General features: G+C 40.0%; 1 protein-coding gene across 1 annotated transcript; it reads left to right on the top strand.

The window, feature by feature from the left end:
* Positions 1-467: 467 nt before the first annotated feature.
* Positions 468-13,728, top strand: LOC149310910 (sulfotransferase 6B1-like). Its single transcript, XM_089529993.1, has 7 exons — positions 468-669; positions 5,045-5,181; positions 6,064-6,153; positions 6,749-6,875; positions 8,624-8,718; positions 12,619-12,775; positions 13,353-13,728. Exons 1-7 carry the CDS (start codon positions 468-470, stop codon positions 13,481-13,483), a joined length of 939 nt encoding a protein of 312 aa, XP_089386119.1. The 3' UTR covers positions 13,484-13,728.
* The last annotated feature ends 3,988 nt before the right edge of the window (positions 13,729-17,716 follow it).

The following is a 17,716-nucleotide window of genomic DNA, read 5'->3' as shown; positions in this document are numbered from 1 at the left end:
GAATAAAGCCCCACTGAACTCACAGTTGTGGCGTAAATAAGCATGGGATTGCTCTGTTATATAACTTCTACAAAGTTATATAACACCCATACTGCATCACTCCCACAGTTCTCAACTCAAACGATTAATGCCACAATGATATAACATGGTTCAGATTTGCTGAGATCTTAAATCCCTCTTTTGTAACTCTCTTTGCAGCTGTAATCATATCCTCATATAACATATAAAGAAAAGTAATGCTCATGAGACCATGTGAGACTAGAGATATAAAATTTCCAAAAAGGTGAATCAAGTGTTCTTCACCTCACTCTCTGTACTCAACTTGGTAAACATAGAGAAGATCCTGGGCTGAGTAACCCAGCCCACTGTGCCAATAATTCTCCTGAGCAAAAAATTTGGCTACAGTTGCCAAATGTGCTTTCCATAGAGCAAAGTGAGGGTTAGCCTAAGTAGGGTGAGTACAGAAGATGTCAACACAGAGAAAGAAGTTTATTGCCTTAGTAGACAAGGCAATGGATGATGGTGCCAAAATGGCACCTGAAGATCTAATGTTTTCTTATAAGGGGATTTTGTATCCATCTACTGTTTGCAGCCCAGAAACCTTCAAAGCTCTTGAGTCCTTTGAAGCAAGGGATGATGATGTGTTCCTAGCAGGATATCCCAAGTCTGGTAAATATATTTTGTTTGTTATACATAGGTCACATTAAAAAACTCTAAATAATAGCATGAAAATATTAGAATGGTTAGAGATGCCATATAGTGTATCTAAATAGAGTCTGTCGAGCTGGCTTTCTTTACTCCATAAAACTCTCACACATCTTCTAAGCCTTGGGAGATCCACCAGAACAGTTTGAAAGCTATGGCTGTGGGGTGGGAGAGGAAATCTACTGTAACAGCAGATTTTGGACAGTGCATGTGCTCTGCACATAAAACCTCTCAGCATTAACCATGGATACCTGCAATTAAAAAGATTTCAGGGCCAAATCTGACATAACACAAAAGAAATGAGATGAAGAAACATAAAAGCAATTGTTTTGGTGGGTGGAAGGAGTAATGAATACTACTGAATTATGTACTTTGCATTAAAATTCAAAATACAACGAATCATTGCATCATGGCACATAATATGATTTCTGTACGTTAGGAGAGCAATTAATAGTGTGGGATGGGATTATTAAATTTCACATTTTGTGCGTAAACTGGTGAACATTTACTACAATTATCTCAAAGTTTTGCCAATATGATATCTATCTAACATTACAATGATTTTACAAAGATACGAGATATGTTCAAGGCCCACACTTTAGCATTTAACTGTAGGCTAAAATGCATCAAAGTACTGCTTTAAAAATTATGATTTTTGGAATAGATAACAAAATCCAGGTATTTCACAGACTCTTGAGCACTGAGGCGGGATGTTCAACAATCAAGAATTTTAAGCAAGTGTTTGAATACTAATTTAATGATTAGTTTGATAATTATCTGATAATTATCTGTAACCTGTAATCCTGTCCCAGCCTAGGATCTCTACTGCCCTGTCCCGGATTTGTCTCTTTTCACATGCTGCCCCTCACTCCTGGAACCTTCTTCCCCCATGAACAGGGGTCATCACTTCATTGACGACTTTTAAATCTGAGTTGAAGACCACCCTGTTCAGGGAAGTGTTCCCAGGCACTGTGTGAATATTTAGCTGATATTTGATTAGACAATGCATGCTGATGTTTTAATTGTTGCCTTTTTTAAACTAATTCTATTTTATATTATTACCTACTGTCTATATGTATTTTGTAGATTGTACACCATTGGCAGGTTTTATATATTTTTATTTATCTGTATGTACAGTGCTGTGTACATTTACAGCACTATAGAATTAAACAACAACAACAACAACAACAACAATCCTTAAATAATGAGGATGCAAAGCATCTGGAAAAAGCAGTTTCAAGTGAACAGGGGTCCTTTCTCACTACAAAACTATAGCATTATGATCCCACTTAGGCTGGTATAGTTACATCCAGGGATCTGCAGTTCAGGAAGGAGCGTTTAGAATTATTTGTCAGAGAACTCTAACGCCTCACTAAAGTACAAACCCCAAGATTCCATTTGAGGTAGTTATGAGTTAAAGAAGAATCATAGTGCTGTACTTGTGTAGTGTGAAAGGGTCAAGAAATCTACTCTTAACAGTAATAAAGTACCTCATAGATACTGAGAATAAAGGAAAGGGGTTTTCACAGAATTCCATTTCAAGTCAATATTGTCAGGGTTATTGACAGATGATATAATTACATTTCCTATGATGAAAGGGCATTTATTTAACAGCATGGTTCTACCTCAGTTTATGACTACCAAATCCATTTACACTAGCAAAACAAAATATTAGACTAGTGTAGTAGACTTATTGTGCACTTATGTTCACTCAGATGTTACTCCTATACATGAAGGCAGCAGAAAACTCAGGAGAAAAGTTTATATAAAAGAAATTAGATCATGATAAGTCAGATTAAATATAGTCTTTAGCCCATTTCAAAGCTGTTCTGTGGCACTGATGATGAAGAAAATATGACACCATAGCTTACTTTTCTGTAATCTTTCTATGAATGTATTTTCCTATAGTTTTCCTTCAAATTGACATGAGTCAGTTTGATCATATGTCTCATAACCTATATCTGAGGACATCCTACATCTGCAGCAGAGGAAGTAGACCTAGTGGTTGTCTGCACAGGCCAAATGGCCTGGCTTCCCCCAGCCTTGCATCATCTAATTTAGATGATATATAACAAAACACTCATGGAAGGATTTGGCCTGATCCTGCCTGTGCAGACATAGATCCAGAGGAATTGGTCTGACCCCAGGATAAAGAGCCTTTCTAAGAAACTCTGTGGCAAAACTGGGCTGTTTATCCCACCTCCCGCACACGTTAACTTTCTTTCATGTGGGTGCAGGTAGACACCCTGTTTCCACATCAGACAGGGCGACTGGGGGGCTTGTCAGATGGATTGACCACCAAGAATGTAAGAAGCAGCCCCCAGCCCTGGGTCAGTGTGTATCCTGCCTGACGTCATGCTGACCCAGGTTCTAGTCCAGGTGAGCACTGGGGGCAGGATAACACAGGCTCAGCATATGTTAGATTGCCCCATCTGCTCAGGCCCTTAGTCTACAAGAGTTCATGCTACAACTTCTTTGCATAGTTAGTCTATACATACAGGATCCTTTTGCATACTGCTATTCCAGACTAATATGACTAAGCCTCTGAATTCATATTTATGGACCCTGGCTTACCTTTCCCAAACTTAGTCCTAATTCAAGAGGCAGCTGGGTATTAACACAAAGAAATTACCACCCAGGTCCATCTTGGATGCAGTCTAGGTCCTCTAAGCCACTTTGGTGGCCATTTTTAGAAGTCAGAAGCTTATGACTTCTAAAAATGTCTGAGGACCTGGGTTGCAATCGGGACAGACCTGGGTGGTGAGTCAGCAGTGATTTCTTTGTGATAAAACCCGGATGCCTCCCAAATTAGGATTGAAAGGTAAGCCGGTGTTTTAACCCAGTTCGATAGGGTCCTAACTAATACTCATCAAGCAATAAAGGATGACCTTTCTTTCAGTTATAGGCAATAGTTGTAAGAGCTGCTGTTAATACAGACACCACAGTTTCAGCATTCTCCTTGGCCTCGAGCAGATGGGGCAAAAGGATTGGCCAGAGGTTGTGGTATGGGACTATGGTGACTAGACACCGTGGTCCCAAGGCCGCCCACTACTGCAGTCCACAATTGATTGCTGGCAAGGAGTGCTTTTTTGCACTACTTTTTGCATCTGGTTTGAGCCACCTTAGGCAGTGGTGATGCACCTTCAGCCTGATCCAGGGGTGTGAGTCATCTGAACGACATAACCCTGGATTGGGTTAAAGTTAGGAATTTTATTGGTATTCTACCTTTCTCCCAGAGTGGAACCCAAGGCAGCTCCCAAAGAGAAGCAATTAAAAAAAAACATAACAATACTTTTAAAAACAAACAATATACAATCATTTAGAAGACATATGAAAGTTAAAAAACAAATACAACATGGATGTATATACACACAATATAATATAAATGCATTCCCTTCCTTTCCACTCTACTTTAGGAGCCTTTCAGGCATTTTACAATTCATGATAAAAATGTGGGTAATTTTTTTTTAAAAAAATAATGCAATTAATAAAATAAAATAAAACCAATTTGCATTATGCAAAAACATTCATGGAGAACAACATCTTAATTTGATTCAGAAAATAATCAAAGAGGAAATCATTTAGGTTTCTTGGAACAGTACATCTAACAATTTGAAAGTCACCACTGAGAAGGCCCTATAATGACAAAGGCAAATTCCCTTTGATGACTGGTGTATGCCAGCAAGGGATAAAGTAGTTAAAATAGCCTAATTCTGAATCACTTATGCACCATTATATTTTTGTTTCAATTATGATTGCCTTAGATGCTTCCAACTGTGTATCAAATACTAGGGGAAAGAGTAGTTATAATTGTTTAAATATAGCCTTTGTGGAAGTTATCTTGAATAACTTAGATACAAATTAACTAATGAATTGACTCCTCAAGCCATGGCCAGCCCCCAAATCCCAATCCCAAATTGTTCTACATAATTATCTTGAAATGTCCACTCAGTTGTGCTGCAGACTTCCATTACTTGGAACAGCTCCCTGGAGTTTAAGGTGAGGTTGAGGTGCCATTTACAATTGTGGCAAACCATTACTATATAGCAAAGCTGGGGGAGTTACAGATCCATCCATAACTGCAATCCTCCTCCTCACTACTATTAATGTTTACAAAATTATTATTGTTTACTATGAATGTTTAAAACCAATTTAAAACCATAACATTAAAATGTTACAAAATAATTAGAATAATACAAAAGGTAAAAACAGATAAAACATGTATCTAAATAAGAACCTTTCAGCTTGTTGTTACATTGACAAGATAAGTAATGCATTCTCTCTCTCTCCCCCCCTCACTCACTCTCATTCTTTCTCTCCCCACCCCACCCCTTCACAGGAACAAATTGGGTTGGTCAGATCTTAACTGATTTGGTAACCACATCTTCAAAGCATACTGAAAATTTTAATAGGGTGGATGCTGAAGAACTAGAAGAATTTCCATATCTTGAAGTTGGTGATGCTGAAAAGTATCAGGTAGACATAGAATATTTGCTAAGCCCCCCCCCCCCCATGCAAAAAGTGACAGATTCTTAAAAATTCCAGAAAAAAACTGTTGACTTATTATGCCATTTGTATGTATTTATAAAAGCAGAAAATTGCACTCGAATAATCTTCACAAACGTATCTGTAAGGAAATGTTACAGGCCAAATGTTACAAGCAGAAGCTGGTGAGCCCAAAATGGGGTGAATCTGCTTTGGGTATTAGGCCAAATTTTAAAGAAACTAAAGGTGTTGAATATATTCTGGGGACAGATTTCAGCACTTTGGAGAGCTCCTTTGAATTAGAGCCTAGAAGTGATTAACTGCCCCACTGCCAAAAACGCACCAGCTGCCATTGCTTTGAAGAGCTTCTAGGGCAGGATTATTAGGTCCTAACAGATGAAGCTCTGCCAGAGATTGCTATGGGTATGGCATTCTTTCTTGTCACACCCTGCTCTGCAGCTTTTCTTTGACTGTGGACAGGCCAAGATTGCAAGCAGGATAAAGACAACACAACTTCTATGGTTGAACTTAATGGTAGCACACATGATTCATCATTCATGAAAGATGTGGAACCATTTGGAAGTACTCTCTGTAAATTTTTTCATGTGTTTCTTACATACATCTTATTGTGGAAAGATTGGCCACACATTTTGTTCATACTTAAGAAAATTCTTACACAACTGTGTGACTTGATAATGTCCACCAGTATAAAGAGGGCAACTTTTAGGCTACAGTCCATGGGACTCACTTTTGAGCAGAATTGGATAGGATCACATTGCACAATTGAACTTTTGAAATCTAAATCTTAAAGTCATGGCATTGTAAAATTATTTCATTTTCTCTCCCCCCTCCCACCTATTTCCATTTTATCAGCGGATGGAAAATTTACCTTCTAGAAGAGTTATATTTACACATCTTCTTCCACATAATCTCCCGGCATCTGTTTTAAAGAGTGAAGCCAAAGTGCGTGAGTTCTATAATCTTGGAGTATTTGAACAGGACCACTAGCTACTCTAGGGGTTCACTGTCCATTCTGAAAACTCAGAATCAAAGCAACTAGAGAAATAAATGTTGTGCATAGTTTTGCATGGCAGGCTTTGTAACTATCATTTTTACTGCCCTCCCCTGTTCCAGTTCCTCTCACCCACAGAGGAAACATCTAATTGGTTGGATTTGCTGCCAGTCAAACATGCCCTAAGAAAACAAATTCAAGATGGTGTGCTACAGGGCTACAGCCATCATTGGTTGCAGCCACACTGCTATTTTAGGGCAGTCTAAGAGGGGGCTGGGGGTAGAAGAGGACGAGTGGAGAAGGAAATGATGGAGCTGTTCCAGCCAAAAATGAAGCATGATGATTGGGAGACTGTGGTCAGGGAGAGCCCCACACACATCTGATTGCACTTTTGAAAGTGTAAGACACGTGGTTATTACTTCTAACCTTGTTGTCTGATATTAACTCAAGTTCTTTTTTATTAAAACACTCTTGTCAATACTACTATACAAGTATTATGATTATTTCATTACTAAAATCACATATATAAACATTCTTTACTTACAGATACTGCTGCTGATTAGAAATCCCAAAGATGTGGCCACCTCTTTCTACCATTTTTCCAATGGGTTGTCTCCTCTTCCCACTTACAAGACCTTTGATGATTTCTTCACAGCTTTTATGAATGGAGAAAGTAAAGTATTCTTATTTTCTAATGGGCCAGAGCTGTAAATATCTGTACATATAAAGGCACTGTATGGCCAGATATACAGCTAGGTTACTCTGGGTAAATCTATCAGCTTCATCAACATTACTGAATCAAAACAATTCCCTTAACTATATGGTGTTTAGGATATAGAATGGAGAAAAGTAAAAGTTGCAACAAAATGAAATGCACAGATATAGGATGGGGGACACCTGGCTTAAGGAGACAACATGTGAAAGGGATCTAGGAGTCCACGTAGACCACAAGTTGAACATGAGTCAACAGTGCGATGCGACAGCTAACAAGGCCAATGCGATTTTAGGCTGCATCAATAGAAGTATAGTGTCTAGATCAAGGGAAGTAATAGTGCCACTATATTCTGCTCTGGTCAGGCCCCACCTGGAATAATGTGTCCAGTTCTGGGCACCACAATCCAAAAAGGACATTGAGAAACTGGAGCGTGTCCAAAGGAGGGCAACTAAAATGGTGAAAGGTCTGGAAACCATGCCCTATGAGGAACGCCTTAGGGAGCTGGGTATGTTTAGCCTGGAGAAAAGAAGGTAAAGAGGTGATATGATAGCCCTGTTTAAATATTTGAAGGGATGTCATATTGAGGAGGGAGCAAGCTTGTTTTCTGCTGCTCCAGAGACTAGGACCCAGAGCAATGGATGCAAGCTGCAGGAAAAGAGATTCCACCTCAACATTAGGAGGAATTTCCTGACAGTAAGGGCTGTTTGACAGTGGAACACACTTCCTCGGAGTGTAGTGGAGTCTCCCTCCTTGGAGGTCTTCAAACGGAGGCTGGATGGCCATCTGTCGGGGATGCTTTGATCTGGATTTCCTGCATGGCAGGGGGTTGGACTGGATGGCCCTTGCGGTCTCTTCCAACTCTATGATTCTATGAAAATGGTAATTGTATGCTTATCTCTCCTGACAGAACTACTCTTGTTTAGAACTCTAGAACATTGTTTAGAACAGCCAGTCATGCCCTCCTCCAAGGTATTATACATTAGAAGGAGTTCAGTCAGGCTACTCCATTCCACATTCCCCCAAAAGTCTAATTTGCTCTTCCAGCTGATACTCAAACTTGCCATGAAACCTGGAAGCTTCTACACAAGTTTAGTCCTCTTTGGACTAAGGCTTATTGCAAGGTAGGTGGAAAAGGAGATTGTCCTATTTGATGGTGCTGTTGTTTTAAATTGTATTTTAGCAAATCATGTAGTTTTATCACACTTTGTTTCTTTCTCAGTCTTCCCCCTTTGGCTACATTCCTGTCGCAAAGGGTTCACATGAAAAGCATAGCAGGGCTTCTGTACCTTTAATAACTAAATTATTGTTGTTGCCTTGATCCCTATTATTGGGGAAAGGTGGAATATAAACAACAATGATGATGATGATAATTATAATGATGATGTGGGAATTTGATCATGTACATTATCATGCAAATCCTACCAAAATGACATCTTTCACAAAAAAATTAAAGCTGCAGTATTCCTGTCTTCTTTTTCATGTCACCTTCATATCCTTTTCACATTCAATTAGTTGTCTGTTCTTGGGTGCAATTCACATTCTGAGTGTGAATAAAATAGACATTTATAGGAAGACTGGAGTTAGGGATTGAATTGCTTTGCTCTTGGGCTGGGAAACCCTATTACACCAGGATTGCACAAGAATTGTTAACTCTTCAACAGTTAGTTCTTTTATGGCTGACTTATTACCTTTATATTTCTTTACAGTGCCATGGGGCTCTTATTTTGATTATGTTTTTGAATGGAACAAGCATGCTGATAAGAAAAACGTCATGACAGTAACTTATGAGGAGCTGAAGGAGGTAAGACTGATACTCTTTGGATAATGCCAAAGCGTATCACTGAAGGAATAGAGGGCATGCTCATCAAATTAGGAGGAATAGCTAATATCCCAAAGGAGAGGATCAAAATCCAAAATGAGCTTAATAGGTTAAGAAAGCTGGGCTCAAACTAACAAAATTAATTTCAATATGCAGAAATTTAAGGTACTGCACTTAGGGAGGGAAACAATGAAATACATAGATATAGGTTGGCAGACACCTGGCTTAACAAGAGTACATGTGAAAGGGATCTAGGAGTCCTAGTAAACCACAAGTTGAACATGAGTCAACAGTGTGATGTGGCAACTAAAAAGGCCAATGTAATTTTAGGCTACATCAATAAAAGTATAGTGTCTAGATCAAGGGAAGTCATAGTGCCACTCTATTCTGCTCTGGTCAGGCCCCACCTGGAATATTGTGTCCAGTTCTGGGCACCACAATTCAAAAAGGAAACTGAGAAACTGGAGGGTGGCAAGAGGAAGGCAACTAAAATGATGAAGGATCTGGAAACCATACCTTATGAGGAGAGACTTAGGTAGTTGGCTATGCTTTACCTGGAGAAGAGATGGTTAAGAGGTGATATGATAGCCCTGTTTAAGAATTTGAAAGGGTGTCATATTGAGGATGGAGCAAGTTTGTTTTCTGCTGCTCCAGAGACAAGAACATGAAACAATGGATGCAAACTACAGGACAAGAGATTCCACCTAAACATTAATAATAATAATAGTAGTAGGTTTTATTTATATACCGCCCAATCACTGGGAATCCGAGCGGTTTACAATAGAGGGGATAACAGACAGTTCCCTGCCCACAGGCTTACAATCTAAAAGACATGACACAAAAGGAGAAGGGAATGGTGAGGGAGGGAGGGGATCAGGTCCAGCATTCTTCTCTCCCTCTGAGGCCTGGACCAAGGCAGATGGACCGGAGGGAGGGCTCTTCTTCTTCTTCAGGCTAGCCCCTGATGGAACTGGGCCAGCCTACTCTCTCCCTCAGAGGCCAAAAATTATACAGCAATGAAAACAAGGTTAGGAGGAACCTCTTAACAGTAAGAACTCTTCAACAGTGAAACATACTCCCTCAGAGACTGATGGGGTCTGCTTCTTTGGAGTCTTTAAACAGAGGCTGGAGGGTCATCTGTCAGGGATGCTTTGATTGTAAGTTCCTGAATGGCAGGGAATTGGAGTGGATGGCCCTTGTGGTCTCTTTCAACTCTTTGATTTGATAATTCTATGATTTTATGATTCTATGAATTCTGATGATGATGATACGCAGGAAAATATTTTCTGATGGTTGGGCTCAACTGGTCTATTCCCAGAAAGCCAAACACTCCCATTTCACAGTGAACCCTCAGAATCTGTGGAGGATCAGTTCTGGATCCCCCCCCCCCCCCCCAATGTCATGGCCAGCCAAGATGAGCTCTCAGAGGATGAGCCTTCTCCAGAGCAAGGGCTGATTGAGGCTACGCCAGGTGTTAGTTCTGCTGTGCCAGGTCCCAGCTGTGCTTCTCCAGCCCCAGAGCAGGAGGTCCAACCAGGTCCTAGTGCTGAGGAAAGGCCTCCTATAGTGCCACAGCCTAGTGGTGACTCTGGAGACGAGGCGTGCCTGCAGGTGCCTTCTTATCAAGAGAAAAGGGCCGAGAGTGCTTGCAGTCGCAGATCCAGGAGGATTGCAGAAAGACAATTAGCAAACCAGCCTCAGGTAGCTCGAGGGAGAGTTTCCCTGATTTAAGTGGGAGAGAGGCTTGAGTTTGTTGCTAGAGTTTATTGCATGAGCCCTTGGTGTGATTGCTGTCGCTCTAGCTCCTGACATCTTGTTACCTTGCTACTTTGTTATCTTGACCTCGGACCGAACCTTTGTTATTTCTTGGCTATTCTGACCTCGGACTGTTTTGACCACACTGCTTTCTGACTTCCTGACTTCAGCTCGTCTTTCGGCACGCTTGACTTTCTGCAACCCCGACATCGGCTTGTTTCCTCGGCTTGCTCTTTGACTGCTTCTCCACAAGGTTTGTTTTGCCTACACGTGTTGGCTGCAGGCTTGGTTATCAGCATAAGTCAGAGATTGCTGGCAGCAATCCCGGACATAATAAACTCTAGCCACAAACTCAAGCCTCTCTCCCACTTAAATCAGGGAAACTCTCCCTCGAGCCACCTGAGGCTGGTTTGCTAATTGTCTTTCTGCAATCCTCCTGGATCTGCGACTGCAAGCACTCTCGGCCCTTTTCTCTTGATAAGAAAGCACCTGCAGGCATGCCTCGTCTCCAGAGTCACCACTAGGCTGTGGCACCATAGGAGGCCTTTCCTCAGCACTAGGACCTGGTTGGACCTCCTGCTCTGGGGCTGGGGAAGCACAGCTGGGACCTGGCAGAGCAGAACTAACACCTGGCGTAGCCTCAATCAGCCCTTGCTCTGGAGGAGGCTCATCCTCCTCCTCATCCTCCGAGAGCTCATCTTGGCTGGCCATGACACCCCCATGGATACCAAAATTTGCTCTTACCTGTGGTGGGTGACCATCAAGTAATGGGCAGCAGGGGGCCGCCGCCACCACTGCTTCCTCCTCCACCTTTTTTTCTCTTCCTCCTCTGTCTCTGTTTCTTCCTTATTTCATCATGCCACTTTCTCTTCCTCCTCCTCCTACATCCCTTTTCTCCTCTTCCACCAGCTTTCATCCTTTCTCCCTCCCTCCCAGCTCTCACTGGCAGTGGGTGGGTGGGTGGCTGGTGGCAGGGTGCAGCTGCTGTTGCAGCTTCCTCTTCTTCTTCCAACCACATCTTCTTATTCTTCCTCCTCTTCTACCCCTTCCATGTGGGCTTGCCATCTGCAGATAGTTGAAGAAGCAGAGGGCAAGTCCATGGATACTGAGGGACGAGTGTACATCAAACATTGCGCTGTATACTTCTTCCTTTTTAGAAAACTAATTATGACACTACTAATTGTGTCATGTTTACAAATGAGCTGGGTGAATGGACTTTATCACATGGTGAGAAAGTGGGGGTTTAAATGGATCGCGATTAAAGAGGACTTATTCCGGCAATAAACAGGTAATAACCAGCAACAAATCATTCACAGGGAAATCCCATGAATAGTTTGTTGCTGTTTATTATCTGTTTACTGCCATGATAAATCCTCTTTAATTGCAACATTGTGTGAAAATCTTCACTACAATTGCACGATTTTCATGGGCTAATGTCTATTTAAACCCCCACTTTTCCTTGATTTTCCCCATGTGATAAAGTCCAATGTCTTCATAACTATTTGATGTAACTATTGTGAGTTACATTGAAAGTTACATTTAACAAATGCACTTTTTAAGGACATTTGTAACAAAACCTCTCTCCATGATGGCTCCAGAGTTCCAAAGCTTGAGTTTCTGTCACTTACATTGCCCTCTTATCCTCAAGTTCCTTCCCTGGATCTGGTACTCAAGCTTCAAAGTGATCCCTATACTGGACAAGTAGATCAGTGCATTCAGTGCGTTAATATGTGATTAGTCTCTCCTTTCAGTTTTTAAATATAAACTCCCAGACACAATTGTTGAAAATAAGAACAGTACATATTTATTGTATAACAAACAAGTAACTGAAACTTTTGAACTCTTTCCTCATTCTTAGCTCCCAGGATACTGTTCAGATCTTCATCCTGTCTCTGACTGCCGTAACTCCAGCTCATCTTTTCCTTATTTGATTCCCATCTGACTGTTTAGCAGACAAGCCTATATTTTGTATCCTTTCCCCCCATAGGCTCTGCTCATAGCATTCTATAATCTGCGACTGGCTGGTTATACAGGCTTGCCCACCTTCTCACATCACATTGTATTTCAAAAATTTTCTCCCGAAACAATTAAATATTACCTGGTCCATTTTTATTTTCCTTATTTCAGAATAGGGCATTGGGAGTGAAAAAAATAAGTGAATTCTTTGAGTTTCCTCTAAGTGATGAAGAGCTTCAAGAGGTTGTAGACAGAAGCAGTTTCCAGGCAATGAAAGAAAACTCTACAAAAACCCATGGTGCAATGGGCAGTGTCCTTTTTCGTAAAGGTAAGAAAAGGGGAAAACTTTGAATGTGCTATCTCCATTTTAAAAAATTATTTTTGTAGATTTTTAAAAACTATGATTACAAAGAAAAAAAAGAAGATGAAAGGAAAAAAGGGGGAGGGGGAAATCCATCAGAGATTGTATGGACATTAATATAAGCTAACTGTATTTGCAAAAACATATTTTCCCAAAGCTAGACCTATAAAATACTGTTTATCAGAAGCTAAATCAGTGATATCTTATGACCACTGAAAAATAGCAGGAGAAAGGTTGTCATTCCAGCCTTGGAGTGTAAGTCTTTTAACAACACATTGGATCCCATGTTGTTTTCTTATTATTTTTAATTTCTTGCAGTTTTTCCCCATACCATTTCCCTTATTTCCCCTTTGTACTTTCAAGGTTAGATTACCATTATCTGATTTTGCTTTAGAAATCATTAAGAGCAAAACTCTATCAGTTAGTGATGAAAATGTATTAGCACCTGGTAAGACTAAAACTGTAAAAATAATTAGGATCTGATTAGCTATCTTAATGCATTGCTCAAGACTATTATGAACAATAATGTATGTATTCTGTTCAGGCAGTGTTAATGACTGGAAGAACTTCTTCAGTGAAGATCACAACCAGAAGATGGATATAGCATTTGAAGAACGCTTAGGTGGGACAAAACTGGGAGAAAAGTTGAACTATGGAGTGTATTGCAAAGCCTGAAGACTGCAAGAAAACTGCTGAAGCTTCCTGTACTGCAATCAATTAATTGCTTTACATATAACAGAAAACAGTTAGTCTAGCCCATTGGCTAGTGATGATGAAACATCTGGAGTTATATCTGCTGTACCATAATTTAGTACAATGAACTGGGATACTAATAGTTTCTCAAAATCATGGATCAAAAGCACTGAAGCAGCTGCCGCATTGCAGAATTAATGCAGTTTAACTGTCATGGTTCCATCTTAATGAATCCTGTAAAATTAATTAAAATCTTTAGTTACTGAAGAAACTGTATACTCCTCTTTCTTGATTTTCAGCTGTCTCTCAGTGAATTTTGCTCTAAAATACAGTGATCACATAACATATTTTGATCTTGGAGGATGAGGAGTACAGAGAGTAAATTATTCTGTTTAAATCCTTTAGATCCTCACAAAATCAGATCAGGAGAGATAAGCAAGTGATTTGTAAACTGGAGTTTCTATACACATGAACCTACCTCTAAGCAGTGGCATCAGTAGGCTTAGTGTCACCCGGTGTGGAAACTCATGGTGTCACCTCCTTCCCCAAGTTACCTCCTCCCATAACACATCATACAGAATCTTTAGTAATATTTTTGTGCTGATGTTACTTATAAATCTTAATATCCATATATCACTGAATATAATAGCAATAGTGACTTAAACAGCTAATAAAACTAAGAGTACATCTTTAAATTATAATATCAAACGCACAGTACCCTTACATAGATTCCTGTGGTTAAAGTGAAACTTTGATAAGATGTGATTTTTATAGAATATTTAAAATTAGTAAAAAAATAAAAATAAAACTTTGGATTTAAGGTTTAAGTTAGATTTCTAAACATGTATTTGTGTTTCCTTGGAGTTTTTAAAGATAAAGGTTAAGGTCCAAAACATACTGCAGGAATAAACCTACTTGAGACAGCATTACCTGCCCTTGCTCAATGCTTGGGAATCCTGGGAATTGTAGCACGACTTTGTGGCCCCAGAGGTCTCTGACAGAGAAGGCTAAATGTCTCATGAACTACAGTTTCCAGAATTTCCTAGAAGTGAGCCAGTTAATATAGTCTCAAACTGGATTATTTCTTCAGTGTGTTTTGGACCTTAATCTTTAGTTTAAAAAACTCCAAAGAAACACAAATGCACGTTTAGAAAGCTAACCTAAACCTTTAACCCAATGTTTTAATTTCTTTTAAGCTATGCTTCTGGTATGCATATCAACTGTTTTGTCATATACATTTCTACTGGATAGATTAATTACATCTAAAATAGTTGGTATAAAGACACCTGGAACAAACAAGGTATCCCACATTTGATGGGACTGCTCTTGATATCTTGCTTAATATTATAATCTTCATATTAATTGCTTTGTTTTAATAGTGTTTGCATGTTTTTTTAATTTATATAAATTGAGTTATGCTAGCTCATCATGATGAAGCAGCTAGTTGCTCCAATGTGCGTAAGAAGGAAGTGACATCCATTAATTTATAAGACTATCGTTCTAGTGGAAATTATATTTCAGTCCCTTATCCCCTTTCAGAATGTCAGTACTTTTACAAGAAAACAAACAGTATATTTTAGGGCAAAAATAGGAGAGAAGACTCTAGCTGCAGTTTAAAGACTAATTGATCTATTTTAACTGCACTGGATATCGATAAAATTTAGGGCATCTGAAAAAATGGATTTATATTTATGAAAGCAGAAAGTAAAATAGTTGGCGTTAAGAGCTGCAAAATTTCTCCCCTCATTTTTTTTGCTTTTTATGCTGTGACAGACTAACATAGCTATTTCTTTGAATAATAATATATTTAAATAATCTTAAACCAAACAGTACCAGAAACGACTGAACAAGCAAACAAACAAAAAGCCAAATTATCCAATTTCCACCAAAGGGTCTTTGACATTACATGTAAGGTTCCTCCTCCACAAATACTCCTAGGGCCCAGTTTCTTCAACTAGGGTTCCCTCTATGTGTTCATGTATACATTATCCTTGTTTTACTCCCTGCAATAGCAATAGCAAGTACATTTCTATACTCTAGCAATCCTCTGTATATTATACATAGCAATACTCTGTACTGGCCTCCTGGCAGCCTTCAGAGGGAGAACAGAGACAGACCTTGTAGCCAGAGCAAACCTTTTATAGAGTAAAAAAAACCACAAACAAACAACAACAAAACCTCTCTGGCTCCAAGGCTGAGGGGAGGGAGAAAGAGAGGAGATGCTGCAAACTCTCCTTTTTCCACTGACTGAGCAAAACATTAACCTGTCCTCATCCCCATCCCACCACCCCCTCCACCCCCTTCAAGGCTCAGTGGAGAAAGAAGGGGGATGCATCAGTCCCCCTTTTCTCTGTAGACTGAGCAGAGACTGGCTTCCAAAGCTGGGCTGCAGAAGAGACGTGTGGGGAGGAGTGTTCTCATCCCCCTCTGGGATGTCACCTGGTGCGGTCCTCACCCCTGCACCCCCTAGTGACACTGCTGTCTCTAAATAGCTGTTCTACCAATGCAAACCTTCTAATGCCACTAGTTGGGAGTAAAAAAAAGATGATGTATATATGAACACATCGTTCACATGGAGGAAAAATAATATGTAGAGCAGTGGTGGACATAATGTGGCTTCCAGACATTGTTGGACTTCATGAATTCCTATTACCAATCTCCCATTGTTAGACTGGCCAAGGCTAAGGACTGCTGGGAACTGAAATCAAACAGCAATTGGAAAGCTGACCTTTGTCCACACTTGATGTCGAGGATTCCTCTTTTCATAAGCCTTTATGGACAGGTTCCTTTCCCATTTATTCACAAAAAAAAGGGTCTTATTAAGAAAATAAAGTATGGAAGAAATTCAGGGTGTGTGAATCCAACTGGGTTACTCAACTTATGGAGCAGACAGTCTTCCACCTGAGGTTTCATTGAGTTCACTGTGAAATTCCCCCACCTAGAGGACTCTGGGGTCACCCTAGGAGAGATCTGGTGAACACAAGGAATCCAGTGACAGATGTTTGTTCATATGTCTTTTGATGTTGCTCTCAGACCCTGTTGGCCTTGATTCAACCATGATTCATGGTGACCTTGTGAATGCGACATCTCCAAGCCCCTTTGTCCTCCACTGCTCTGCTTAGGTCCTGCAAATTTATACTTGTAACCTCGTTAAATGAGTCTGTCCATCTAGCTTGCAGTCTTTCTGCCTTTCTGCTTCCCTCCACCTTTCCTAGCATAATTGTTTTTTCTAATGGATCATGCCATATCAAGATGTTGCCAAAATATGACAGGCTCAGTTTGAGATTTCCAGGGAGATTGGAGGCTTGATCTGTTCAAAGACTCATTATCTTTTTAGCTGTCCATGATATCCTTAGCACTCTTCTCTAGCACCACATTTCAAAGGAATTGATTTTCTTTTTCTCTGCTTTCTTCACTGTCCAGTTCTTGTGTCTGTACATGGTGATGGAGAATACAATGGCTTGGATAATTCAGTGCTCAGTTGTAAATCTTTACTCTTTAAGATTCTGTCTAGTTCTTTCATAGCTGCTCTTTCCATTCCTAGTCTTCTTTTGATTTCTTGTTTTGCAGTCCCCATTCTGATGAATGCTTGATCCTAGAAATGGGAACTCTTTAAGAATTTCAATATGCATTTCTTCTGTGATCACTATCTTTATTTTCTTTATGTTCTGCAGTAAGCCTGCCTTTCAACTTTCATCTTTGATCTTCCTTAATAATTGTTCCAGGTCTGTGATCTTTTCTGCTAGTAGCGTGGTGTCATCCACATATCTTAAGTTGTTGATGTTTTTTCCTCCTATCTTCACTCCTTCTTCCCCTAAGTCTAACTCTTCTCTTATGATATTTTCTGCATACAGGTTGAACAAGTAAAGTGAAAGAATGCAACCTTGTCTGAGCCCCTTGCCAATTGGGAACCATTCTGTTTCTCCATGTACTTTTCTGAGAGTATCCTATTGTCCGAAGTACAGATTCTCATCAGGACTACCAGATGGAGTGACAATCCTATGAAAACAGAACCCTCCATAGTCTTTCATGATCTCTTAGGTTTGTAATGTTGTCCCTCTGCCTTTCCTGAACCCTGCTTGGACATACAGGATTTCTTTTTCCATGTATTGGAGTCTACGTTGCAGAATATTGCTTGCGTACGAGATTAGTGCTATGGTCCTATAGAGACTCAACAGATGGACAGCTCCATGCTGCGCCTCTTTGCCCCGCATC

The sequence above is a fragment of the Sceloporus occidentalis genome, unplaced genomic scaffold (assembly GCF_023333645.1).
Source record: "Sceloporus occidentalis isolate IW3139 unplaced genomic scaffold, rSceOcc1.0.p SCAF_6, whole genome shotgun sequence".
NCBI classification, from domain to species: domain Eukaryota; kingdom Metazoa; phylum Chordata; class Lepidosauria; order Squamata; family Phrynosomatidae; genus Sceloporus; species Sceloporus occidentalis.
Note: the sequence above shows the minus strand (reverse complement) of the source record. Positions and strands in the feature narration are given on the sequence as shown.

What these genes read in the sequence shown, in the direction of transcription:
- LOC149310910 (XM_089529993.1), top strand. Translation starts at nt 468, where the DNA reads ATGTCAACACAGAGAAAGAAGTTTATTGCCTTAGTAGACAAGGCAATG. An exon ending in GTGATGCTGAAAAGTATCAG is followed by an intron (nt 5,182 to 6,063) that starts GTAGACATAGAA and finishes CCATTTTATCAG; the next exon opens with CGGATGGAAAATTTACCTTC. An exon ending in CAGTGTCCTTTTTCGTAAAG is followed by an intron (nt 12,776 to 13,352) that starts GTAAGAAAAGGG and finishes TATTCTGTTCAG; the next exon opens with GCAGTGTTAATGACTGGAAG.